Genomic DNA, 27350 nt, shown 5'->3' with positions numbered 1-27350 from the left:
CTTGATTTGAAAAAATTAATTATGAAAATAATGCGAAGATATATTACAATCATGGAAAGTCATACAAGAAGTTCAAATCATATAAGAATGTACAAAGTTTGTTAAACTACAACCCCCGGCCCCTTTTGTTTTGCGCACCGGTGGATGATGATGGTGTGAACTCGTCAACCTCCGCAATGATATTAAGAGCAGAAGCTCGTCGTTGACTTGCACGCTGATATGTGATGATCCTTTGCGGAGGCGATGGATGTGGAGGAGGAGTGGTGATGGAAGCTGGAGGAACGAATGGCGACATAGTACCGGATGTCGATGGCGATCTGGAAGACCGACCTCGAGTAGATGAACGCTGGCGACCTCTTGTGGACCGAGAACTGGATCCTCCGGAAGAACTACCTCGGTGGGCTGAACTCCGTGGAGAAGAAGTGTGGAATGTGTCATCTACATCGCCAATGACGGGTGGAGTCGGTATGAGGTACTCATAACCCGCCTGACTCAATGGATCGGTCAACGACGCGTTAATGGAGCCTAGGGTCTGAGAACATAGCCGATACCCCACATCAACTAGCGATGTAGAGGCCCCTTGAATCGTGTCATTGCATTGTATGAGCACCGATCGGATGCGCTCAGCCTATTTGTTATCATTATATTGTTAAAAGAGTCACTTAAAACTATTACTATATGTTATGAGTGTTGAAAGAAGACGTACCAGTAACGTAGATGTCGGATGGTAATGTGATCCTGGCTGTGCAAATGTGGTGTTTGTTAGGCGTAATATGGAGATACGCCTGTACCAACTCATGTACATGGTGTCATATATCCTAACATCATGAAAGCGTGCTTTTTCAGCATTCTTATCAATCGTATCAGTTGGTTTCTTGGCATACACATGTCCATTGTCTAATCTATTTCTCCCTAAATCCCTTCTTGTGGGAAAGTATTCGTTAATCCAGAGGAATGTCATCCTAACCAATGAAGTGATTGGGAGTGACCTGGCCCCCTTCATAACGTCGTTGAACGCTTCAGACATGTTTGTAGTTCTCACTCCATATCGATGCCCACCGTCATGAATCAAAGTCCATTGGCGCTCAGGAATAGAACCATCCACTAAGTACTTATACGCGTCCTCATTAAACTCTTTAAGGCGATTCATGTAGAAATTATATTTCCGAATCTTTGTCTGTTCATAAGCTTTTCCAAATAAGTTTTTGACTGCTATGTTTTTGAACTTCTTATGCACGTTCGAAGCTAGATGACGTTTACAAAACCGATGGAATGCAAATGGCTCTTCCCAACCTTTTCCAACTCTATTCATTGCATGCAAAATTCCCTTGTGACGATCAGATATAACACATAAGTCGTCCCTCTTAGTGACATAATGTCTTATACAATCCAAGAACCAACTCCATGTGTCGTTGATCTCTCCCTCCACAATGGCAAAGGCAAGTGGGAACAACTGAGAATTTGCATCTATCGCCATAGCAATCATAAGTGTGCCTCTGTACTTTCCGTACAAATGTGTACCATCTGTAGAAATAATGGGACGACAGTGAGGAAAACCCTTAATGGATGGTCCAAAAGCCCAAAAAATTCGCTTAAACATCACTCTGGTAGGATCCATTGTCGGTTGGACTTCCCATTGCACCACTGTTCCTGGATTAGATTGCATTAACGCTTGCAGGTACCTTGGAAGCTCCTCAAAGGACTTATCCCAATCCCCAAATACTTTTGTTATAGCCTTATTTTTGGCCAACCAAGCTCTCTTATATGTTATAACAAATCCGTATTTATTTTTTACAAAATTAACGATTGACTTCACCTTAAACGCTGGATCAACTCTGATCATATCCACGATAAGATCAGCAACAAATTCAAAAGTAAGGAGGGGATAGTCATCACTATAATGTACTGAGCAATCTTGATTATGACCCTTATATCGCACAATCTTAAATGATCCCGTTGCGGTCATAATAGCTCGCATCCTCCATTCACAACATATATCCTCCGCATTAGTGCATTGGATAACGTACTTTGAAGGCTCCGACTCAATTACACAGAAGTTTCTATTGTTAGAAATCGCCCATGCTTTAACATTCTTCTTAAGGTGGTCTAAGGAGCTAAACTCTTGCCCTATCCTAAATTCTCCATTTTCATTCATGGAGTTGTCATCGTTCCAGGTCATCCATGCATCAATCAATCTTTGATCAACCTCATCAATTCTAAGCCAATCTTGAGATGGAGCACCATCTCTAATCGCTGCATCTAGGGTTTCTCTTCTTTCATCATCCTCTTCTGAATCAGAATCAATATGCTCATCCTCCTGATCTAAAGAGTCAACCTCGTTCGCATTAAGCCTACCCAAGTGACTCGTGGAAAAGGTGTTCATTACACCACCACCAATGCCACGTGAATGAGTTGGAGAGGTAAACTCATCCAAGTGCTCATTAACGTAATTTGGGTTACTTAACATTTCTGTGAATGTATCATGGCGTACACTAGGACCTGATTCTGGAAGTTCCATGCTAGTCATGACTTTCCTCGCATTATCCAAATTTGCAACCAATTCAACATAAACCTCCATTGTCGTTCCAGGGGCTTGTGATGCCGCATAAGCAAGAGCACTTATGCTTTCATCATTCTTAATCGAGACTAACACATTTTTCCCAGTCACCGGGTATTTCATCTCCATTTTTAACATAAAAGAGTTGCGATCACAACCAATTACATCATAGACTTTGCTAACAAACACCTCAAAAGTCGTATTTTGACGATGGATAAACATCACTGTATTTTATCCTCCATTATACCCAACATCGGATCCAGTATAACTTACTTCCCCACCCCAATACACTATAACGGGATAATGATCCATATTCTGCAAATACAAACATGTTTTTCATGTGATTTCACATACACTTAATTGTTGATTGTGAGTAAGGGAAGTGTAAATTTGAATACAAGAATTTGTGATATTAAGGTATTAGAACACTTATTAGAAGGTTCATTTCAAATACAAAAGCTAAAAATACCATGAATATATACTAAAACCATTAAACTAACCCTACAAAGTAATAAACTTTCATTGAAGCATTTCATCAAACACTTTATATGCATACAAACCAAATCCTAAAATTCAACTACAAATGTGTAAAATGTAAGCTTAAATCATGAAAACAAGAGAATGTAACAAACAATCAACGTATTTATAACTTCAATTGAAAACAATAATGAACAAAAAAACAATTTGCATATTGAAAAAAAATTAGGGTTTTATTCATATCTTAAATGAGGATGAAAATGAAGTAGTACACAAGGAGAAGATGAGAATGTAGTTGATTAGTTTAGTTGAATGAGAGGAATTGTAAATTTGAAGTAAATGAGAGTGAAGAAATTTTTTTTTTAAACTAATACTGGCAGCAAGAAGTAAAGAGGAAAATGAAATGCAGTGAACAAATGCTCGAAGCTGCTGTTTTATACTGCTACAAAACCGCCACTTGAAGTGGCGGTTTACTCAATATTATTATTATTTTAAAAAAAAAAACTAAAAATTCACAAACCGCCATTTCATCTAGCGGTTTACTTCAGATCCCTAAACAAAACCGCAATTTCAGGTAGCGGTTATATTAAAAAAAAAAATTTCTCACACCTATCCTACGTGGACGGTAATGTGGGAAATAGTTTCCTATTTCAAGCAAAGTGGGAATTAATTTTTTAATTTGCAATATTCTGGGAAAATATTCAGTAAATGTTTGTATAGGCTTAGGGTAGAGTTTTTGTAAGTGTGACTTGCGCACATATGAGATAAAGAGAGACGCTATAAAATTATAACAGAAAAAAACACCTTAAGGTTGTGGATTTATAATTCAGAGCAGTAGTGAGTAGTGACATTCAATAAGACGAGAGTAGTTTTACAAAAGTTTTATAATACTCTATTCGTTTCCTAAAATTGTTTCTATTTGCCTACATTGTTGTTTCCATTTTATAATACAGAAGTTTTCACGCTTTGTCTACAGGCTCACTTCAAACTCATTGTATCAGTAAAAAATATGTACTTTTGAATAATGAGTTAGCATGTTATTTGTTAGACTAAAGAAAAAGATTATAACATTGTCTCACAAAAGTCTTCATATTGGTCTTTATTTTTTCAGAAATCAATATTTTTTCTACTTCACCAAATTGTCAAAGACTAAAATAGTTTTTACTTCTCCGCTAGAAAGTAAAATCAGGTGATACAAGTCAAAAAATGAAGAATATTAAAACTAGTACAAATTTTTTGTTGCAACTTGAATAAAGAATAATAATAGTGGTTCAAAGAGTTGGAGAAGAAAGGGTGAGCGTTCTTTAGAGATTACAAAATTAGGGAGAGAATGAGAGATTAACATCTAATGCTAATCTAATGTTTTTGCTACCTCTCATATGTTATGTTACATTTTTTATTTTGGGAAAATTGTCAGAAATAACCTAGAAAAATCTAACTTTTGTTAAAAACTATCTAAAATATTTTATTTAGTCAAAAACTACCTACAATATTTATTTATTTTTTGTCAAAGAATACTTATTAACTTCTAAAGTTAAATTTCTGTTAGTTTTTTACTTAGCACTTTACATTCATTTAGAAAATTTAACTCCAAATCCTTTAACCTTCCATTAAAATAGAAATTAGGAATTTAGGGTCTTAGAGAGTTTTCACCACTGCTCCTGTGCTCCAACGGTTACTGAATTTTCGAAGGAGCACCATCAATTTCATGATTTCTTTATCAGGTTTGTTCTTATTTTTCTCTAAATTTCGATTCATTCCACTATAAGAGGTGAGTAAATGAACAAATTTACATCATAGATGAAGAAGACAATGATTTTCAAAGTTAGAACACAAAGGATTTGAATGAGGAAAAAGGACCATGATTTTTTAAGAAGGAACCTACTTCTATCGAAAATTAGGGTTCATCACAAAGTCAATGAACGAAAATGGAATTAGATATAAATAAAGGAGTATAATCACGTGATATTCACATGAAAGGAGTAGCGGAAAAATTGAAAGAAAATCGTTAAAGGTAGTCTCTGACAAAATATATATATATATATATATATATATATATATATATATATATATATATATATATATATATATATATATATATATATATATATATATATATATATTGTAAATAGTTTTTGAAAAAAATAAAAATATTCTAGGTAGTTTTTTTAAAAGTTAGATTTTTGCAAGTTGTTTCCGACAATTTTCCTTTTATTTTTTTTCATAACTCATGCTCTTTCTTTACTTTCATCAACCTAATGTAATTAATTTATCTTTTCATTCCATTACACATTTCTTTTCATTTTCTTTACACATTTGTATTTTATTTGTACTTATAGCAAAAACCACAACATAGTGAAGAAATACTTCTCCCATTCCACAATACTCGCTATATTTTAATAGTAACACTATTTATCTCTAATATTATTTCTACACTAAATCTAAAATGAAATGGTCTCACGATGAGACCTTTTCTATTGGGCTGACCCAATATATACTTTTTATCTTAAAGTGATCACTTATAACGTTAAAATGATCACTTACAATATTAAAATATTCGCTTTTATAGTCTTAGAGTGATTACTTATACACAAATTCTTGTAAGAGACGGTCTCTTTGAGAGACCATCTCTAATTGAGCCGGCTCATCTCTAATTGAGCCGGCTCATCATATATTTTTTAGAATATTGTAAATAGGCATTAAGAAGGATGTAAATAGACATGTAAGATGTTGAAAGTATGCATTAAGGATACGATAAGTAAACATTATAGATAATGTAAATAGGTATTAAGAATACGGTAAGTAAACATTAATCTTTAATGGGTTGGACTTGAGATACGTCTCTCAAAGAGACGGTCTCTCAAAAGACTAGCTGTTACTTATAACCTTAAAATAATTACTTAGAATCTTAATGTAATCAATGTAAGAAATAGACTAATGATATGGACTCGTCTCATGGTGAGACGATCTGATATAAGACGAGCTATTGTTTCTAGACTCATTAATATACTATCTTATTTTGTTATTTTTAAATCTATTTTTTTAATATGGAGTATAATTTTTATAATTTTTCGTTTAATAAAAAATATATATTATCAAAATATAATTTGAATTACGGAATTACAACTTCACTTGTTAATTGGCAATTGGAATATGGCCGGCCTCATGACTTCCCTCCCTCTCTCTTTGACAAACACATACTTCTTTTCTGATTCTCTCTCATTCTTTCTTACACTTTCCCATTCCATCATCTCTTGTCCTCTCTGTCTCCTGATTCTCATCCCATTCTTCAAAGCAACAACAGTCATAATCCCAATCCAAAAAGAAGAAAATTTATACTAAAACAAACATTTTTGCACAGTATCCCACACCCTAAACAAAGATTTTTCAAAACAAAACAAAGAAAAAAGCAAAAGCATACACAACAAACAACTATACTTTGTTGCTACAATGCTTGAATCTCCGGTGACCCATCACCGGAAACTATGACTACTGCTCAGCAACATCAACCAATTTCACCTATACACAAAATGCAAGATACCCTTAAGTTGAAAACTCTTAGAAGAAGTTATAGCCTCTGTTCTCGTGCATCTAATAATACTAAGTTTTCTGAATCTCAATCTTCAGAAGAGGAAGAGGAGGAGGAAGAAGAAGTTTCATCATCTGAAGAGGAGAAATCTAGCTTTGGAATTCCTCAATCTCAAATGGGTACTCATCGGAATCGTTCTCCTGTGAGTCTCCGGCGAGTTTCACCGGAGAGTATGATGATTTCACCAAATAGTTCAATGGCTGGAGAGGTTGAAAATGTTGAGAGGACTTTACCAAATGGGGATTATTATACTGGGACTTTTATGGGGAATGTACCTCATGGGAATGGTAAGTATTTATGGTCAGATGGGTGTATGTATGAGGGGGAATGGAAGAGAGGGAAAGCAACTGGAAAAGGTAGGTTTTCATGGCCTTCAGGAGCAACTTATGAGGGAGAATTTAAAGGGGGCAGAATGGAAGGGTTTGGGACATTTACTGGTACAGATGGGGATACCTATAGAGGAATGTGGGAAGGAGATAAGAAGCATGGAAAAGGGGAGAAGTTATATGCAAATGGGGATAATTATGAAGGAAATTGGAGAGATAATGTGCAAGATGGTGAAGGAAAATATGTTTGGAGAAATGGGAATATCTATATTGGAGAATGGAAAAAGGGGGTAATTTTTGGGAAAGGGATTTTGATTTGGGCAAATGGGAATAGGTATGAAGGGTATTGGGAAAATGGGATTCCTAAAGGTGCTGGGGTTTTTACTAGACCTGATGGTAGTACTTATGCAGGAAATTGGGGTAACAATGGTACTGATAATAGTATTGATAGTCATAATGATAATGTGGTTGATGTTAATGGAGTGAATTTGGTACCAACAAATGCTAATAGGAATGAATCAGTTGAAGGAAGGATGAGTGTTTCTGATAGAGGGGTAAATTTTCCTAGGATTTGTATATGGGAAGCTGATGAAGATGCTGGGGATATTACTTGTGATATTATTGATAATTCTGAGGCTTCAAAATTGTATAAGGTTTCTAGTCATAAGAAGAGTCCTAAGGGTTCCATGAGTAGGAGTCAAAGTCCTAGGCATTGGCAATATGGTAATCATAATAATGGAAGTTCAACTCCTTATTGGTATGGAGGTGGGTGTGATGAGATTAAGAAGCCTGGCCAGCCGATTTCGAGAGGGCACAAGAATTATGAGCTTATGCTTAATTTGCAATTGGGTATCAGGTAATATGATCAATGGCATTGGTTTATAATCCTTTTGATTTGTTTTTTAATTTGTTTGAGCTTGATTAGCATGTTGCATTGGTTTATTAGCGTTTTAATGATTTGTTTATGAGTGTTTTTGAGCTTGATTAGCATGTTTGCTTTGTTTCCTGGGTTGTTTTGTTGAATTGAATGGTGGGTTGAAGTTATGATTTGAAATAATCTTAGGCATTCGGTTGGGAAGCATGCATCAAAAACTCGAGACCTTAAGGCTTCCGATTTTGAGCCAAAAGAGAAATTTTGGACTAGGTTTCCTCCAGAAGGATCCAAACACACACCTCCACATCAATCAGTTGATTTTAGATGGAAAGATTATTGTCCCATGGTGTTCAGGTAAATGAGTTGTAGTTTGATGTTATAAACCTCAAGTTTCCTTGTGTTATTTGCTGATTGTTTTCTTTGTGTTTGTTGGTGCTTAATTTGTTGTCAAGATATTTGAGAGCACTATTTGGAATTGATCCAGCTGAGTATATGGTAGCTATTTGTGGAAGTGATGCTTTGAGAGAGTTCTCATCCCCAGGAAAGAGCGGGAGTTGCTTCTATCTAACGCAAGATAATCGTTATATGATTAAAACTGTCAAAAAGGCCGAGGTTAAGGTTAGTTTCGGTTTACCTTCATGTCAGTGTAACATAATTTGCTAGCTAATTCACTTTTTGAATTCGTGATTCACTCAATTTGCCTAAAAATAGCCCAAAACCGACTATAATTCGCTTTTTCCGATTTACGATTCGCGAGGAGATCAACGAATCATGTGACAATGCTTCACGTAGTTTTTACTTGGCTAGAGATATGACCAATTACTATGCCAAAATGGGAATATTGGATTGATTTAGGAAATCTCATTTCATGGGCTTGTTTCTTTCATATTATTGATATTGGTAATGGCTTCTCTTGATGAATTATTTGTTAATATAATGTTAGCTGCTCATTAAGATGTTGCCAAAGTACTATGATCATGTTTCCAAGTACAAGAACACCTTGGTGACCAAGTTCTTCGGCGTGCATTGCGTCAAGCTAAAAGCGGTAGGAAGTCAGAAGGTACAATCTAATGCTTTAAGCCGAGTATATTAGAGAAGTTCCGGTTCTAAAAAACTGATTGTTGCTGTATTGTTTTTTTGGCAAACTAGACACGTTTTATTGTGATGGGAAACTTGTTTCACTCTGAGTACCGTATTCATAAAAGATTTGATCTAAAAGGTTCTTCCCATGGTCGCTCAATCGATAAACCCGAAGGTGAAATTGACGAGACTACAACCCTTAAAGACCTTGACCTGAATTTCGTGTTCCGCCTTCAGCATTGTTGGTTCCAAGAACTCATGAGGTCAGCTTCATTTGATTTTTTATTGGGCTATTCTCCACTGTTTCTGTACTAAACGCACGCCTTTCATCTTGCAAAGCAGGCAAGTTGATAAAGATTGTGAGTTTCTAGAGACAGAGAAAATCATGGATTATAGTCTTTTGATCGGCCTTCATTTTCGTGATGACTGTCTAAGTAATGAGCGAGGGACATCACCTACCGGTATATGATCCCCCCCTCCCCTCGATTATTGCATGTATTATTGTTTTTGTGTTGAGTCTTGGAAATCTTTCTGAACAAATGAGATATGAACTATTCTTGGCTTTGCTCTTTTCAGTTAGAGGTATGAATCAAGATAAACATTCTCCTGGAGAGTATGAGATACTAAAGCAGGATATAAACATCATTATGGAAGGAAAGTAAGTTTTTATTCTCTTTTCTTCCCTTAACATAAATCACTCTTTGCTTCCTCCTTAGCTTAGAAAACTATAGTACTAAGTATCCAAGTCTCTTACACAGGTGCATTTGCGAATAAATGATTTTGGTTTTATCCAAATTTCTTGTTGGGTGTGATAAATTGTTATTGGACTTCTACACAACAAGACCAACATAAGAGTAAACTTGACCGCACACAAACCCGATATCACTCTTTGCTTTCTGCTCACCTTAGACAACTATAGTACTATATATCCAAGTCTCTTATACAGGTGCACTTGCGAATATACGATTTTGGTCTGTTTATCTAAGTTCTTGTTGGCTGTGATAAACTTGTTATTGGACTTATACAAAACAAGACCCGCATAAGAGTAGAGTTGACTGAACACAAACCTAATGAGGTTCCATCCTAAAGCCAAGTTAGCCCATCAAGCTTATATGTTAGTCAACCTCTCTAAATTTTTAATGTGGAATCACATGTGGGTTATTTTTCCAACTGGGTGTCTGTTACTAGATTGATGCAAATGTTATGGCTTGATAAGTCTATTTACTGGTCCAACATTTCATCCTCACCTATGCGTGTATTCCTGCACTTTGTCCTACTTACAATTTTTATGGTGAACTATTTGACAGACAGATCATGGGAATGTCTCTATCAAGCTTATTAATTTGTCACGTATGGCTAGATTTTGGTCTCCATACTTAGTAGCTGGCCATTAAACCATGAATATACTGACTAAAAGTGCAAGGAACTTGGCTTATTCGTCAAAATATTTTCAATTCATGCATGACTTGTAAGTGATGGTACAATTTAAGTTGAACTGTCAAAGAATATTGGAAGAATTCATAATTTTGGTAGTTTTGACAGGCTGTATCTTGCTTAGCTACCCTTCTGAAATGCTGAAATTGATTTATAATATAGTTGGTTCCTTTAAGTAGTGATGTACCAGTCAGGCGTAACTCACTCCTATCAATAAGAATGGTTTAAGCGGTCCATGAAACTATCTGACTTGTCTATTTATGTTATATTATTAATCCTTTTGGCCGGTTTAATTACCTGTTGTTATCATCACTTATGTGTAGTCCTCTCCGGTTGTTAGGAGTTGGAGTTTGCTGCATTTAGACTTTAGAGGTGTTCAAAATAGATTCGATGACTTAATATTCACCCCACCTTATAACCAGATTTGACCCGACATGAAAATGGATTTACCATTATGCAAAAACAAATGTGGACACAATGCCCAATTTTGAACCGATCTAAAATCCCTCGAAATCGACCATAATGTACACCTCTAGCTGCATTCTTACAAATATTATCTGAGTGTTTCCTAAAATAGTTTGTTGGACAATTTTAGCATTTACAGCTTATTTATGTATAAATTAATCGGTCAAACCATCTAGTGTATGGTAATTTAGTCGGTCAACAATAATGATAAATTTGTTAGTAGGCTTGTACACAATAAGACCGCAAGAGAGAAGAGTTGACTGCATACAAATTCGATGAAGTTTCTTCTTAAAATCAATTGATATTAGGAGGAGTAGCCCATTAAGTATATATGATAGTCAACTTTCTCTCTAATTTTTCGATGTGTGATCACAGGTGGGTTATTTTCAACGAATAGGAACTACCCCGTAAAAAAAAATGATTTTGTCAAATCATCAACGCCAATTAACTATCTATCAGTTATTAGCCATTTGCCAAACATTCCCTATAATATAGTATTTCCTAGACTAAACTTGTTTAGACTGAAAACGAATAGAAACCGTAGAACATGATTAGGTCTTTTTTATTTAAGATCCAAATACCCAAGTTTATATGGTGATTAGGTACATGAATAAACAAAAAAAAAAAGCAAGAATATGTCAGAATTTTGAGACTTAGTCAGATTATGATAGTAGTTACCATGATCATCGCAATTCATATTATAATATACCAGTACGTGACTGTTAGATGGAGTAGTTATTATTCTAATTCATGTATGTGAATCACAGGAGACCATTCATCAGATTAGGAGCAAACATGCCTGCACGAGCAGAGCGAGTATTACGAATAGAATATGATCAACAACCAGCAGGGAATGGAACGCCCCGAAGCGTAGGAAATGGAGGGGAGGTATTTGAAGTTATACTCTATTTCGGTATAATTGACATTTTACAAGATTACGATATAAGTAAAAAGTTAGAACATGCATACAAGTCTTTGCAAGCCGATCCTACTTCCATCTCGGCTGTTGACCCTAAGCTTTACTCCAAAAGGTTTCGGGATTTCATGCATCGAGTTTTTGTGGAGGATGACTAAGTAGTATAACCCGAAAAAGGCTAGGGCATCGTAGTACATTGTTTGCATTCGGTTTTTTTGTGGTCGCCCCATAAGGGATAGCACTCGGGGTGGTTTTTAACATCACTTCCATGGCTTGTTGGAGAGAAAATGGAAGGAGTTAGGTTCATGGCGATTGGCAGCTGAGTAATTTTTTGGGGATCAGCCTTGTTATATATACTCGTCTCAAGATGAACCTTAGGAGAGGGAGTTGACATTCAGGCCTGCGCAATGGATCGGACACAAATGTGCTTATTTAGCCTGATCTGACCCGACCTGACCTGTTTGATTAATCTTGATGAAGTTGGAAGAAAATTTCACAACAGTTTCAATGACACCTTTGTACATTGTAGGAAAAGATCAAGCTTGCATTTTCTAATTTATTGTGTGGTCTTGGCTAAAAAGAATTATTTTTAAATCAGAGTCTTTATTTTTTGGGGTTGTTTTGAAGGAACCCATTTTCTTGGACTTAAGAGGGGAAATCTAAAAAATGTACAGTCAAAAAAAAAAAAAAAGCAGAAAAATGACGAGCTTTTGTGAGATGGGTAATAGCCTAATAGGAGTATTAAAAGAAGAGAAAAAGGAAATTGTACTTATACTTACTATATTTTATTTTTTTATGTAATTTAATATATTTATTTTGAACCTTTATTATACTCCCTAAAAATTATTAAAAAGTTAAATTTATAAAAGTATGCAATTAGACAATTTAAATAAAAATATACACTTTTTATTTTCAAATTTTCTTCCCATTTATTTCTTTCGTAGATTTCAATGGAAATTTTAAAAACAAATAATTTTAATTCTGAATTTTTTAAAATTCTAAAACGTTGATATTTAGAATATATATATTGAGATGAATTTAATAAGATTTCACATGAATATGTTTTTTCTTATTGATTGAGAAATCGTAGTTAAAATTTGACATTAAAATCCGTAAATTTAATTTTGCGAAGAACATATGATTATGAAAAAGTACTTGAAACTTAAAAAACATAGTACTAATAATCGTAATGTGGTAAATATTTTGAACGGAAAAATATTAAATTTAGAAAAAATTTGAAAATAATAATCTAACTTTAATATCACCTTTGAATTATTTTTTATAATCAAACCCTTTTTTATATATTTGATCACAACATATCATATTACTAATAACATGTAATAATAGAATATATTACCAGCAAATTATAATAAATATTGAATTATTCACAACTAATTATGGACAAATATTAGATTATCGAAAAGTAATATCCCAATAGACGAGCAAAATATTAAATTATTAATATTAATTTTTATTAAATTTGAAGAAGTAGGAATGGAGTGGGGATGTGTTGTTGGCATTGACCTCACTTGTTGTCCCCTTCTCCCATTAAATTTGAATTAAGCAATTTCACATTGGAGAGCGGAGATCCCCAAACATAATTTAGAGCTATTTATTGATTGTAGGGAACATTTTCTGATACTATATTTATTATTTCCTTGGATTTCCCCACTTGGATGGGACATTCTGTCTTTCAATTTTTCTGTTGCCTAGGATTTCTAATTTGCAACCAAAGTTGGAATTTTTGGCTCAAAATAATTAATTTTTTCCTTTAAAACAGTTTTTTAAAAAAAAAAAAAATTCAAAATTTGGTTTCTAGGCTCAAAAAAATTTATTTTTCCTTTAAAACAGTTCAAAAATTAACTTTATACTGACAAAGAAAATCATTTTTTGTCTACCTTCCACATAGAATACACGTAAAAAAAAAAAAAAATGTAAATATCCTATTTCACAGAGTCGTTTTGAAAAATTTTGAGACCCTGTATAAAATTTTTATTTTGCGTTTTATTTATAGTAAATATTTTTATTTTTTTAATAGACTTAACATATTTCTTTTTTGATTAACTTTTTTATATACGAGAGAAAAAAAAGCGCTATACGATTGATCACCTCGCTCACCCTCAAAGACCCCTCTGATATTTGACATAGTATTATATATTTTTGCTTGTGTTTTATTTTACGACGTTTATGTGGACAATAAACATAGAATTATACAAGCCAACCAAAACATCAATTAAAATAAATAAGCCAATTATAAAGTCCAACAATGATATGATAAATAAACAAGCCAACTATAAATAAATTTGTCAATAATGAGAACATGATATGATAAATAAATTAATAACATAATTTATAATTTCAAGAATAAAATATTAATGAAACATAAGAAGTTGACACATAATGGTCTCAACTCTCAAAAATATACATTATCGAAAACCTCCTAATAAATAATAATAAAGTTTAGGTAAAATTATAGGAAACTACCTAATCTATATCCTTTTTAAAAAATTACCTTATGTAAAAGTTTTTGCAAAAAACTACCTAATATAATACAAATGTTTGTAAATGACTACCTGTTAACGAATTTCGTTTGTTGACTGTTAGTTTTACCCATTGACCATAGAGGTGTTCATTCGGGTGATTGGGTCGGTTTCGGACGGGTGTCATTCGGTTCGGTTGTATTTCAGATCGGTTATTTTTCGGTTGTGTGTTACAACGGGTCACATTCGGGTCGAGTCAGTTAGTCACGGTAAGGTTGGAGATCGGTTATTCAAGCTATTGGATTAGCATCGGTTCGGTGTCAGTTGAAGTTCGTATCAAGTGTCAATCAGTCTCGGGTTGTCATCGGTTACTAATTGGTTCAGTTTTATCTGGTACAGATTGGGTTCGGGTTTTTTTTTTTAAAAACAGAATTCGGCTATGTATTACTAATTACTATCGATCGAATCAATATCAAATTAAGTTGTTAGTCATTTTTTAATTGATGACAAGATACTTAAAGAAAAATAGTTAAAATGCAAATCAATTAGTAATCATTATTACTTTGTTACTTTTACTTGTTTGATCGGAAATTAAAATTATACATTTCTATCAAATTTTCATCTAATTCGATTAAAAGTAAACATTAACCATTGATTATTAACTCTAAATATATGAAACCATGTATTTATAAATTTAATTTATTAAAATATCTAACAGTTTATTAGATTAACAAATAAGATGATTCAATATGAGTTTATCATACTTCTATGTTAAAAATTGGTTTAGGTTTACGGCAGTTCGATCTAAAATTTTTTCGGGTTAAGTAGGTTTTAGCCGGATCGAATTCGATTTCGAGCATGATTCGGGTCGGATATGACTCGGGTCGATCATTATTAGGTTCGGCTAATCTCGGTTAACGGTTATGTGTCGGTTACAGCTCGAGTTCAGCTTTCCCATTTTCGGTTGTCAACCGGTTCGGGTACAATTTCGGTTCGGGTACTGTCGGTTCGATAAACCTAAAAAAGGAACATATTTTCGGGTCGGTTTACTTTTGATTTCCGTTCGGGTTTTCGAATCGGGTCACTTTTGAACAGGTCTAGTTGACCATCACGTGACACTCATTTGACTTAATAAATCGCTCCTTCTTCTTAATTGAGCATCGTTGTTTTCAGAAGCTTTGTTTCAAACAGCCAAATCATCCATCTAACTCCCCTCAAACATTCTTATTCGCCTTTCTCCTTGATTTTCCTAACTAAATCCTTCAAAAAACTCTATTTTTTCCAACAATCATTCCGCAATTAATTAGTAATGTATTCTTCTTCAACAGGAAATTCGAAGCCTAAAAAATGTGGGTGTGGAGTTCCCTTTGCAAGGAGAGTTTTATGGACCAAGGAAAATCCTGGAAGAAGGTTTAAGACTTGCGTTTTTTTCTGATTACCCACCTCATCTACCCTAACAGTGCCTACATTACCCACCTCAGTAGCCAACTCAGACCCTTTCTTTTTCAATTTACTACCTTTTTTTTTTTTTTTTTTTCTGATTTTCAATTTCTTCATCTTATTGATCTAGCTAAACAAGTTATTCAGACACAACAACAATCAATTCACAAAGTCCAAGATAAAAAACAACAAATTAAAAAAAAAAACTGCAGGAATTGGATTCAAATTTCTAAAATGAAAAAGAATATAAATTAATCCTACAATACAACAATGAACTAGAAAACCATAATTGAGAAGTAGTACATACCATTATAGGTTAGATCTTTCAATGAGAGGAAGTAAAGAGGAGGATGGGAGCGAAAGTGGGAGTTAGATGGATGATTTGGCTGTTTGAAACAAAGCTTCTGAAAACAACGAAGCTCAATTAAGAAGAAGGAGCGATTTATTAAGTCACGTGAGTGTCAACGGGTAAAACTAACAGTCAACAAACGAAATTCATTAATAGATAGTCATTTGCAAACATTTGTATTATATTAGGTAGTTTTTTGCAAAAATTTTTACATAAGATAGTTTTTTTTTAAAAAAGATATAAATTAGATAGTTTTTTATAATTTTGCCTAAAGTTTATGTAGAAGTATATGTTATAGGAAGTAATGATAGTTTGTTAGATATCAACTCAAAAAGTTTTAGCCTTTTCTTAACATATAATAATAATACTTACGATCCATTTGATATCAAATGATGGTAATAAATATTATTCCATATTTTCATAAAATGATCCCATGGTAATCAAAAATTGATTATAAAAAGTTTTATTATTTATAATTTATCATTATCACTTAATATCATCTCTTCAAATGACAATATATTGAAATGACTTTTAAGAAAAAATTAAGATGATAGAAGTACAACTTCATACCAACATTACACTAAATTTCAATTACTATTTCCACCATTTCCACTATATAATACCTAGTACTAAACAAGTTGTTAGGGTCTAGAGTCGAATAGGACAAATTGAACTCTACTGTTATTTTCACAACCTGAACTTAAACTGAACACGGTCATATGGTTAAAAATACACAAACCAAACCTTTAAATTATGGTTGAATCTAAGTCTAAATTCATGTGTCCAAAATACATATCAATGTTGTTGGAGTAAACTTTAGAAAAATTAAGTAAAATAATATTTAAAAAAACAATGAAATCTAAATTCACACTTATACAGAAATTATTTTTTTAAAATACTTTGAGCTGATCTAATTAAAGTCGTCTCATGATGAGACGAATACAATAAAGAATTAGTGTAACCGATAACAAAGAGGCTTTTTCTATTAATCCTTGATAGCAAATATTTTTATTCATGTTCAATTTGATATCATTTAATGAGTAGAAAACTATAAATACTTCAAAATCAAGTGCACATAAATTTGCAGTATTAGGTTAGCAAGAAATTTATGTTCAAGAGACTTCCAAGCATGATCAAAATGCAATTAGAAACCAAGACATTTACTATTAATCCAACAATCAAACTGTGATAACCAGACATTCATGTTAAATGGAAGAACTCACAAGGAGAGGAGGAATGATCTTCGGAGTCACATGAAATATCTGAACGTCAAATACGAACTTGTCATCATCTTTAGAGTTATAAAGCTTGAGAGTAGCACATCAAATTCTTCCAACGAGTTATCAAAAACAAATTTCTTCCATCCAGGAGCGATTCCTCCTACACGTCTTTGTTTGTGATAATAAAACGATAATACATGTGTTAGTTAGAATGTGTTATGAATGTACGACATTGATTTTTAGCAATTATTCCTCTGTTCGGTGGAATTTGCTGCAAATGCAATGTCGTGTGTTTTTTGTTTACGTTTGGTTTTTGAGAGGTAGGAAAATAAGTGTAAAATGTAGTGAATTTAGTGGGGTGGATCAGAATGACATTTGTAGTAAATTCAAAAGGGCATAAGGCATATTATGTTATGTAAATTTAATCAATCAATAGCATTCATACCAAGAAAAATCTCTTGTACACACACGTAGGTTGCATCACTACGATGAAACTATTTTCAGTTTGTTCTTTCTTTGCCCTTTTCAATGAATCCTTTCTTTCCAATTCCGACACAAGAAACCCGTTCTATCTGAAATCGTTCAAGGGAAAAAATGAGTAGGTTAAGTTTGAAACAGTCTACAATTTATCAAACGTTCCAACATGGAAGTAATGCATAATGATGTTTACCTGATGGGGATTTCAATGTGTCTAAATGGCTCATCTCCGAGGAATCTTCTCCATCCTTAGGGGTGTTGTGATCTTTGACTGAAATCAGACTTTGTTCTTGGACTGTGTCATCATTTCCACCTGGATTGTGTTCTACCAAATTATGTATAGAACAAGGGACATACTTCAACTTCCCAAATCGCAATACACTAACAACCAAAAACTATCCATTTCAATTTTCAAAACATGTTAGTACTAAGGCCCCGTTTGATAATCGGTACTAAATGGTGGGAATGGTAATGGAAAGTTAAGAGTGATTTTAGTAGGAATATATCTTGACAAATTTCATAGACATGCTTATTCTTCTTTAACAATCTCATTTTCTTTACAAAATTCATTCCAATGCATTTACCATTTGATAATTTGAACACGTGGTATTAGGTAATAATGAAAATTATGAACAAAAAAACTTTTTTATAATTAAACTTTCATTACCATAGGCATGACATATATATATACATTTCATAAAAATTTAAACTACAATTCATTTCCATTACCACTAATCAGAACCGTTAATCAAACGGGCCGTAAGTATGCAGGCTGGAGTGGTCCCTCAATTTGTCAAGATGGTATTTCCAAGGGAGCTTTTTCCTGTTTCAGGGAAACTCATGTCTCGGTGATATTTGACTCACTATTTATTCCGGTCATTTATTTTCATTTGCAGGTCATTCTAGTTGAGGGTCTCATTAGCCGAGACCTTCTTATATCTTTTGACAAGGGTATAGTCTGTCAACATCCAACCCTTCCTAGACCCTGATCATAACTTCTATAAGCGCGATATATTAGGTATGATAATGACAATGATGACGATGATGTATTCCTCACATACCTTTTATTAATGCATTCACTTTTTGAAGTTCGTTAAGTTCATTCCATGTATCTTAACAAACATACTTATATAGAAAGCCAAAATGAAAGAAGATAAGAATAAAGATGCTTACTACCATGGGCAATCAATTGAACAAGTGAATTGTGCGGAGTCTCCATCCTTCCGCACATCCTTCCATCTTTAGCAACAACATTGCTCATGTGATTTCCCGTCTCATGTTGCAAGCAACCCATCACCCCTTCAACATCTTTCTTAGACTTCTTTCTCGATGTAAAATCAGAATCACCATCTTCGATAGGCTCAGTTCTTGAATCCACTCTCACACTCCTTTTAGTATGATTTTCGAGTCCACACTCCTTCTCACACAAACTATCTGGGTCAAATATTAACACCTCAAGAATTGGATTTTGAGTATACTTAAACATCAAGAGGCAATTTTCTTCCAAGCCGTAAGTTTTCGCAAACTTATTCCACCCTTCTCCGACAAACATCAGGTTATGGGATTTCCGAAGCTATACATCCCACACGATACCACTCGGGCCTTTGTTAGGCAATTGGGTTGTCATATGTGCAGAAAATTTATCAGGCAGTGCCTGATGATTCATGACAAATTCAGACTTGATACAAAGGGAGAAAAGAGCCAAAAAGCATTATCTAAGCTACCAGAAAGTATAAACACTAATGTTAAATTTCACCATCCAATCCAACCAGCAACATCTATCAAGTAAGTAGTAGCTAATAAGATAGAATTAGAAAAAATTGAACAGGCTAACATTAAACCTCACTTGAACTCATAGATAACAACCAGGACTTGAACTCACATTAACAACCAAAAAAAGCTTTGCAGAGCCTAGTTTTGATAATTCAAACCCCCTCTTGAAACAAATCAGGATTTGCTTCACACTTTCATCATGTAGTATGTTACCCTCCTATCTGAAGCACCTTAACCTTAGTACTTTTACGGCCCGTTTAATTGTTGGTACTAATAGGTGGTAATAGAAAGGACTATACTATAAATTTTTATGGAATGTACCATGTCATTCCTATAGTCATGAAATTTTGATAATAAAAAAGTTTTTTTTTCACATTACAATATCATCTAATACCGCTTTTTTAAAAGATAATGTATTGGAATTCCGAAGAAAAATGAGATGATTAAAGGAGAACAAGCATAACCATTAAAATTGTCAATACCCAAATTACATCGACTTTTCTTTTTGAATTTTGGCTTTTGTCTTTTGTGTGTACAAAAGCAAGTATATGAAATGTTTCCTTTGCCCTAAATACATCACATATCTTTCTTAATTACCATTTTTCTTACTTTTGATTTGAAATATGCTTTCCCAAATTAATTCTTTACTATTAATGGCTCCTCTAAATTTGCTGTCTGAATTTCGGCCATTACTGTCTGAACTCTGGTGGTGGCTACTATTTTTGCCCGGTATTTTTTGCCCGTTATTTTTTTTTTGTTTCTTTCTCTGTTTCTCTCATTAGAATTAAGTCCCTTCTTCTCATTATTTTCGGCCTTCAGCTCAGCATGAATTGTGGTGGTAATAGAATCAGTGACACCTAGCAAATTACCCGTACCTTTGTTGAGAATTTTTGAGTTTTCTTTTAAATTTTGGTTTTGGTTTGTTATTTCTGGTTTTTGATTTCTGAGGAATTAAATCCTGATAATGTCTTTTCTACCATACTTCTCTCCCTGGCGACCTCACGTTGAATGGTCTCACCAACGGGAGGTAGCGAAACTGGTTCAAGAATGAAGTAGATTCTTGTCCATAAATCTCGAGCGGAGGTAGTGTGGTCAAGAAAATATGCTACAAGGTCTCGGTCGATATTGTTGATGATCCATAAGATTACCATACAATCATTCTGGACCCATTGTGGATTTGTAGTGGATGGAGAGATGCGGTGATATGGTTAAGCCTCCCCCAATCACCGATTTCTGTTTTCATTTGTGTACACTACATGGTGTAATTTTGGTAGTTTAGTTTTCCAATTTGGATTGGTTGTTCAAGTTTTTGGGTCATTTTTTGAAAAATTTGTTCCATTTGTGCTAGGGAAATCATGGTCTTGGTTTGGTTTTGTTTTTGATTTGGTTTGGTTTGATTGGTTTGTTTTAATTTGTTTTTTGTTTGGATCGATTTTGGTCGATTATGATCAATGATAAAATACTGATAGAGTTTTTCCGTTTAAAAAAACCTTACGGCTCTAATACCATGTAGAAAATCATAATGCGGAAATAAGACTGATTTGGGTTTTGAATACTTGGTTTGTAATGAATAATGATGAGAGGTACTACCTCTATCTATACAAGTAATAAGGACTAAAACAAGAAAATAAAATATTACGAAATATTAAACTTAAGGAAACTAAATCACAAATATAAAATATAATATTATACTAATATTCTACTTTTCTACGCCTAATGTCTACTCACAATATTTTAAATGTCTATTTACATCATTTTTAATGCGTACTTACAATATTTCAAGAAATATTTAATAGGCTGATCTAATTAAAAATGGTCTACCGAAGAGACCGTCTTTCGCAAGAATTTATGATTTTATTTTTGCACTATGCTCACATGTATGTCCTCAACATTTTCAAAGACCATAAACATTTACATAACAAAATCTCATATTTAGGACGAACCTTTCATTACCGAGTCTATTCCCATTATATTGCTCAAAAAAAAAAAATTCTCACTTTGCATTATGTGGGAAACTATTTCCCACATTACCGTCCACGTCAGATTTTTTTTTTTTTTTTTTAATAAAACCGCTACCTGAAATGGCGATTTTGTTAAGAGATCTGAACTAAATCGCTACTTGAAATGGCGTTTTGTGGATTTTAATTAAAAAAAAAAATAGTAAACCGCCACTTGAAGTGGCGGTTTTGTAGTAGTACAAAACAATATTTTTTTTTTTAAATAAAAAGTAAGATAACCGCCACTTCAAGTGGCGGTTTTGTAGTAGTACAAAACATTATTAAATTTTTTTTTTTTTAAAAAAAAAAAGTAAAAACCGCCACTTCAAGTGGCGGTTTTATAGCAGTACAAAACAGCATGTCATTTTAATTTTTTTTTTAAAAAAAAAAAATTAATAAGCAAACCGCTACTTCATGTGGCGGTTTAGTGCTTAAGGCAAACCGCCATCTCAAGTGGCGGTTTTGTCTGGAAAAAAAAAAAAAAAAATTTCTGATGTAGACGGTAATGTGGGAAATAGTTTCCCACATAATGCAAAGTGGGAATTATTTTTTTTTTGAGCAATATAATGGGAATAGACTCTTCAATTCTGCGAAACACGGACACGACACTCAACTCGCGTGTCGCGTGTCAGACACGGACACGCGAAAATCCGTGTCCGACACGCCAAATGAAGTGTCCAATATTTTAATATTTTTTCAGACACGTGGACACGGCAAGGACACGCGACGGACACGGCAAGGACACGTGTGTTATTTAAAAAAAATAAAAAAAAATAAAAAATTAAAAACCGAGTACTACAGCAGCCAAATCAGGACACCCATTTTGAGGAGATTCTTCCTGACTTCCTCAATCTTATAGCGTGCTTTGTCACCAAATTTCTGGTATATTACGGCTTTCGGTGTCAATGTTGGTTTCTTCATTGTCGCAGAAGATGATGATGATTTGGCTTCCATTTTTGTACTGAATTCAGTTGAAAATTCGAGGATTTAGAAGAAAAGCGGGAAAATTGGAGGAATTTGGGGAGAATAAAGTGTTTTTATAATACACTGCTTGGGAATGAGGAAGTTGTGTTGGAGGGAGGGGATTTCAGGGGTTTTGTATTGTTTTTTACTTTATGGCTTTACCTTCGTTTGAATGGACCACCATGAATCCGAAACACCCCATTTTATTCGGCTAATTCTTTTGAATAACCGTCTTTTTAAAAATTAATGTTATTTATTGTATTTTTAATACCTACTTATATTATTCTTAATGCTTGTTTACGGTATTCTTAATACCTACTTTTAATATCATGAATGTCTATTTATATCATTTTTAATGCCTACTTACAATATTTTAAAAAATATATAATAGGCCGGCCAATTAGAGATGGTCTCTCAAAGTGACCATCATTCACAAGAATTTGTGTTTAATTTACAGCGAGTCTTGTGAGACCGTTTTATTGTGAGATGGCCCCGTATTAGCAGTCAAAATTTGTCAATAAACCATCTCAAACAAAAGCTTAAATTAATATCTTATATACTCTAACATGTCTCCTCACACAAGAGCCCATCAGGCTATAAATTTTAATGTGATTTTTTCTTAAGAGTTCAATTCTTAATTGTGGTTTTTTAATGTGTTTATAATTTGATTTTAAAATTTTTTTTTTAATTTGTATGACTTATTTTAAATACTCATGTTGTTTATTTGGTACTTATTTGCATTTTATGTGATTTTTATGTTTTTAAAGCCTTTATTTACAAATATCAAATGAAAGATTGTAAAATTATCTTTAATTTGATATATTTTTTATATTACCATTTTCGTGTCCCCGTATCCGCCATTCTTAAGTTGGCGTTTTTCCGTACCCGTGTCGTGTCCGTGTCCGTGTCCGTTTTAGTGCAAGCTCTTCATCACCCACTTCCTAGAATTTTGTACGGACATAGGAAAGTAACATTGTAAGTTCAAATCAAGCACGCGCCTACGTAGATTATAATATTAGAAGGGCATTATTATTTGTCGCCAACCTTTTCATTTTATCGCCACCCCCTCTCCTAATGAAATTACGAATTTGCCCCTGATTTTTAAAAATTTACAAATTTGCCATTGAGTTAATAAATTTTCATTTTCATTTTTTTTTAATTTTTTTTAATTATTTTTATTTATATTATTATTGTTATTATTATTATCATAGTTATTATTATTATTCTTATTATTATTACGATTATTATTATTATTATTATTATTACGGTTATTATTATTATTATAACGGTTATTATTATTACAGTTATTAATAATAATAATAATAATAATAATAATACTAATAATAATAATAATAATAATAACATTAATAATAAAAATAATAATAATAAAAAATAAAAAAAAAATATCAGTCGCACAAAACGTGCGACTGACAGTCGCACAAAGCAGTCGTGTCAGTCGCACGTTTTGTGCGACTGATATTTTTTTTTTTTTTTTATTATTAATTTTATTATTATTATTATTACGGTTATTATTATTAATTTTATTATTATTATTATTATTATTATTAATATTGTTGTTGTTATTATTATTATTTTTATTAAATTATTATTTTTGTTTTAATTATTATTGTTATAACTAATGTAAGAAAGAAAGCATAAAAATTGACAAACACAAAACAAACAGAATTTACGTGGTTCACTGACAACATGTCGACTAAGTCCACATGCAGAGGAGAGAAAAATTTTATTACTAGAAGAAACCCAAAATACAAATATTGGCTAGATTATAGAAAATAAGAGTTTATAAATTACTCTAATACATAAAACCTTAGCCAAAACAGATTTTTTTGGGATGATGCAAAACTAATGCCCAAAACTCCTTTTATAAGGAGAAGAATAACAAGCCTTTGTTATTCTTCCGATGTGGGATAATGATAAACATTAATCTTCCAATGTGGGATAATGAAAAACATTAATCTTCCAATGTAAGGTTATGTCTTGAATCCCACATTGGAAGATTGATGTTTGTCATTATCCCACATTGAAATATTAATGTTTTTCATTATCCCACATTGGAAGATTAATGTTTATCATTATCCCACATCGGAAGAATAACAAAGGCTTGTTATTCTTCTCCTTATAAAAGGAGTCTTGGGCATTAGTTTTGCATCATCCCAAAAAAATTTGTTTTGGCTAAGGTTTTCTGTATTGGAGTAATTTATAAACTCCTAATTTCTATAATCTAGCCAATATTTATATTTTGGATTTCCTCTAATAATAAAATTTTACGCTTTCTTTCTTACATCAATTATAACAATAATAATTAAAACAAAAATAATAATTTAATAATAATAATAATAACAACCACAATAATAATAATAATAATAATAATAATAAAAAAATTTAAAAAAAAAATATAAGTCGCACAAAACGTGCGACTGTTTTGTGTGACTGGTATTTTTTTTTTTAATTTTTTTTTATTATTATTATTTTTATTATTATTTTTTATTATTATTATTATTTTTATTATTATTATTATTATTATTAACCGTAATAATAATAACCGTTATAATAATAATAATAACCGTAATAATAATAATAATAATAATAATAATAATAATAATAATAATAATAATAACAATAATAATATAAATAAGAATAATTAAAAAAAATTTAAAAAAATGAAAATGAAAAGTTATTAACTCAATGGTAAATTTGTAAATTTTTAAAGATCAGGGGCAAATTCGTAATTTCATTAGGAGGGGGTGGCGATAAAATGAAAAGGGTGGCGACAAATAAGAATCGGGTATTAGAACAAAACAACAAACAAGTCTGCAGATTATGGAACGAATCACGATAAGATTTCAGAAATTTCCAATGTCATTTAATAAAAATTAATATGTTATTTACATTATAAAAACAAAAATTAAAGAAATAGTAAACTAACAAGATGATCATGGAAGTTTTAAGGTAGAATCTGAAAGAAATGCAGGGGGCAGGGATTTGAAATGATTCCAATAAATCTCCTCATCCCGTGTCGTACAATGCTCACAATCGTACATCTCTTCCAGTTTTGAATCAACCCAATAAGATTTTGTTGGGAAAAAAGAAGGTAAATTTGATGAAACTGGGAATCAATGAGAGTAACTGAAACACAAAAAACAAAGGCTAGGGTTTAGGAAATTAAAGAAGAAAATACCCACTTTAAAATTATGATGAAGATTAAAGTGATTAATTAATTGAAATTAATGTGTTTATGGTCAGACATATTGTGATTTGTGCTTGATGTAGTGATCATGGCATTTGGCAAATTCATGCATATTGCGTAGGGTATCAATTGAGGGCTTGAGCTAACCCGTCTCAAATTAGTAAGTCCATCTTTGGGTAAAATACCATCTCAGCGGGTCTATATTCTCATAATATATATTCGATAGACTATTGAACTCAAGTATAAAATACGTTTTTCGATGAGACTGTTTCATACAACAATTGGTATTTGGATAACAGTAGGACCGTCTCGTTAATTTTTTGGACCAAAAGTGAAAGATAAAAAGAGACTTTAAAAATTAAAAGCGTAATAAAACAATACAATCGGCCCCACAACTAGTAAACAAAATTTGTCTTAGAATCGAGGCTTGTTTAAGAGGTACTTCACTATCATTTTTTCGAGAATCAGGTGTTATCTTACTAGCGGCAGGTAAACCTTTTTCGGGTAAAGATTCTATGATTCTAAGTTTGGTTTTCAACAAGCCATTTTTTTAGCCTACCCAAATACTTGCAATTTAGAAGAAAAAAACATCAATAAATGTAAAACTGAGCATGTATAGATGTAACGTTTCTTCAAGAGAAATAAAAATTTAATTCTCACTGCTAAAATAATATAAATTTTTTCCCCATTTAATCGTATATCCAAAATAAAATATTGCCCATAAAAAATTTATGTCAAAGTGTCAATTTTTTTCTCAAAACATAACAAACACTATGTAAGGCTACCAACATTTTGGTCTATCCCTAAGCCGATATCATGCATTAATACAAGTTACAATATATTAATAAGATAACATTGGAAAAATAGAAAAACTCAACAAGTTGGGGATGTAGCTCAAATGGTAGAGCGCTCGCTTTGCATGCGAGAGGCACGGGGTTCGATCCCCCGCATCTCCATTTTATTCAAATGCCATTTTGAATTTGATTTTAATCTACAAATGTTATTCATTCCCAAAAATTTGAATTAATTTATGTTTTATGAATAACCAAAATTTTTAAAAGTATGTAAATCCACACTACCTATACATTTTCAAAATACTTAAATACTTTTTTAATATCTTCAAGACTTTAACTTTAATTTTTATGCTCTTTTAAATTAGATTTTCACTAATTTTTATTCACATTTAATTTAATTTTAATGTAAGTTGGCATATTATTATTGAACCAAGGACAAAAAATAATAATAACATTGTCCCCACTTCAAAAGTCGTGGGTTGAATTTTCCAAGACTCATTTGCAAGTTGCAAAACTCGAATTTTTTTACTTCCCTATTAATTTCACCTCCGAGACAAAGATTCTCGAAGCAATGTTCTTACTCTCAATGTTCATCTACCAATTTCTAGTCTCCAATTCCAAAACCTAGAAATTATTTATTACTCTAAAATCAAAAATTTTGGTAACTCTTCTGCCATTTTCTAGCCTCCAATCTCAATATTTGATAAAAACATGGAACATTTGAAAGAATAGGCTTTAATTACAACTACTTCGATCATGAAAAGGTTTTCGTTCGTTATTTTTCATCACAACCTATTTTCACATCTTCAAATAATAATGCGTTAGAATGAGTTTTAAGAAGAAAATGAGATAATCGAAGTAAAACAAACATAAACATTCAAATTTTCAAGAGATTTTCCTATCAATACTAGGCTAGCTTTCCATTATTATT

General features: G+C 32.5%; 2 protein-coding genes and 1 non-coding gene across 4 annotated transcripts; 2 read left to right on the top strand and 1 right to left on the bottom strand.

The window, feature by feature from the left end:
• The first annotated feature begins 6165 nt into the window (after positions 1–6165).
• LOC130818037 (phosphatidylinositol 4-phosphate 5-kinase 1-like) lies at positions 6166–12542 on the top strand. 2 transcript variants are annotated; one of them, XM_057684063.1, is made up of 8 exons: positions 6166–7805; positions 8013–8177; positions 8276–8441; positions 8767–8883; positions 8973–9166; positions 9246–9364; positions 9480–9561; positions 11570–12542. In XM_057684063.1, the coding sequence occupies exons 1-8, from the start codon at positions 6520–6522 to the stop codon at positions 11874–11876; spliced, it is 2436 nt and encodes an 811-aa protein (XP_057540046.1). In that variant the 5' UTR covers positions 6166–6519; the 3' UTR covers positions 11877–12542. The 2 variants fall into 2 exon arrangements, with proteins under 2 accessions (XP_057540046.1, XP_057540047.1); XM_057684064.1 differs by lacking the exon at positions 11570–12542 and adding an exon at positions 10211–11549 and having other exon boundaries at positions 6198–7805.
• A 6143-nt stretch (positions 12543–18685) lies between these two features.
• Positions 18686–19637, bottom strand: LOC130818011 (B3 domain-containing protein At4g01580-like). Its single transcript, XM_057684030.1, has one exon. It carries the CDS (start codon positions 19234–19236, stop codon positions 18811–18813), a length of 426 nt encoding a protein of 141 aa, XP_057540013.1. The 5' UTR covers positions 19237–19637; the 3' UTR covers positions 18686–18810.
• A 6871-nt stretch (positions 19638–26508) lies between these two features.
• On the top strand, positions 26509–26581 carry TRNAA-UGC (transfer RNA alanine (anticodon UGC)). Its single transcript has one exon. It is a non-coding gene; the product is annotated as a tRNA-Ala (tRNA).
• The last annotated feature ends 769 nt before the right edge of the window (positions 26582–27350 follow it).

This window comes from Amaranthus tricolor, chromosome 7 (assembly GCF_026212465.1).
Source record: "Amaranthus tricolor cultivar Red isolate AtriRed21 chromosome 7, ASM2621246v1, whole genome shotgun sequence".
Lineage (NCBI taxonomy): Eukaryota > Viridiplantae > Streptophyta > Magnoliopsida > Caryophyllales > Amaranthaceae > Amaranthus > Amaranthus tricolor.
Note: the sequence above shows the minus strand (reverse complement) of the source record. Positions and strands in the feature narration are given on the sequence as shown.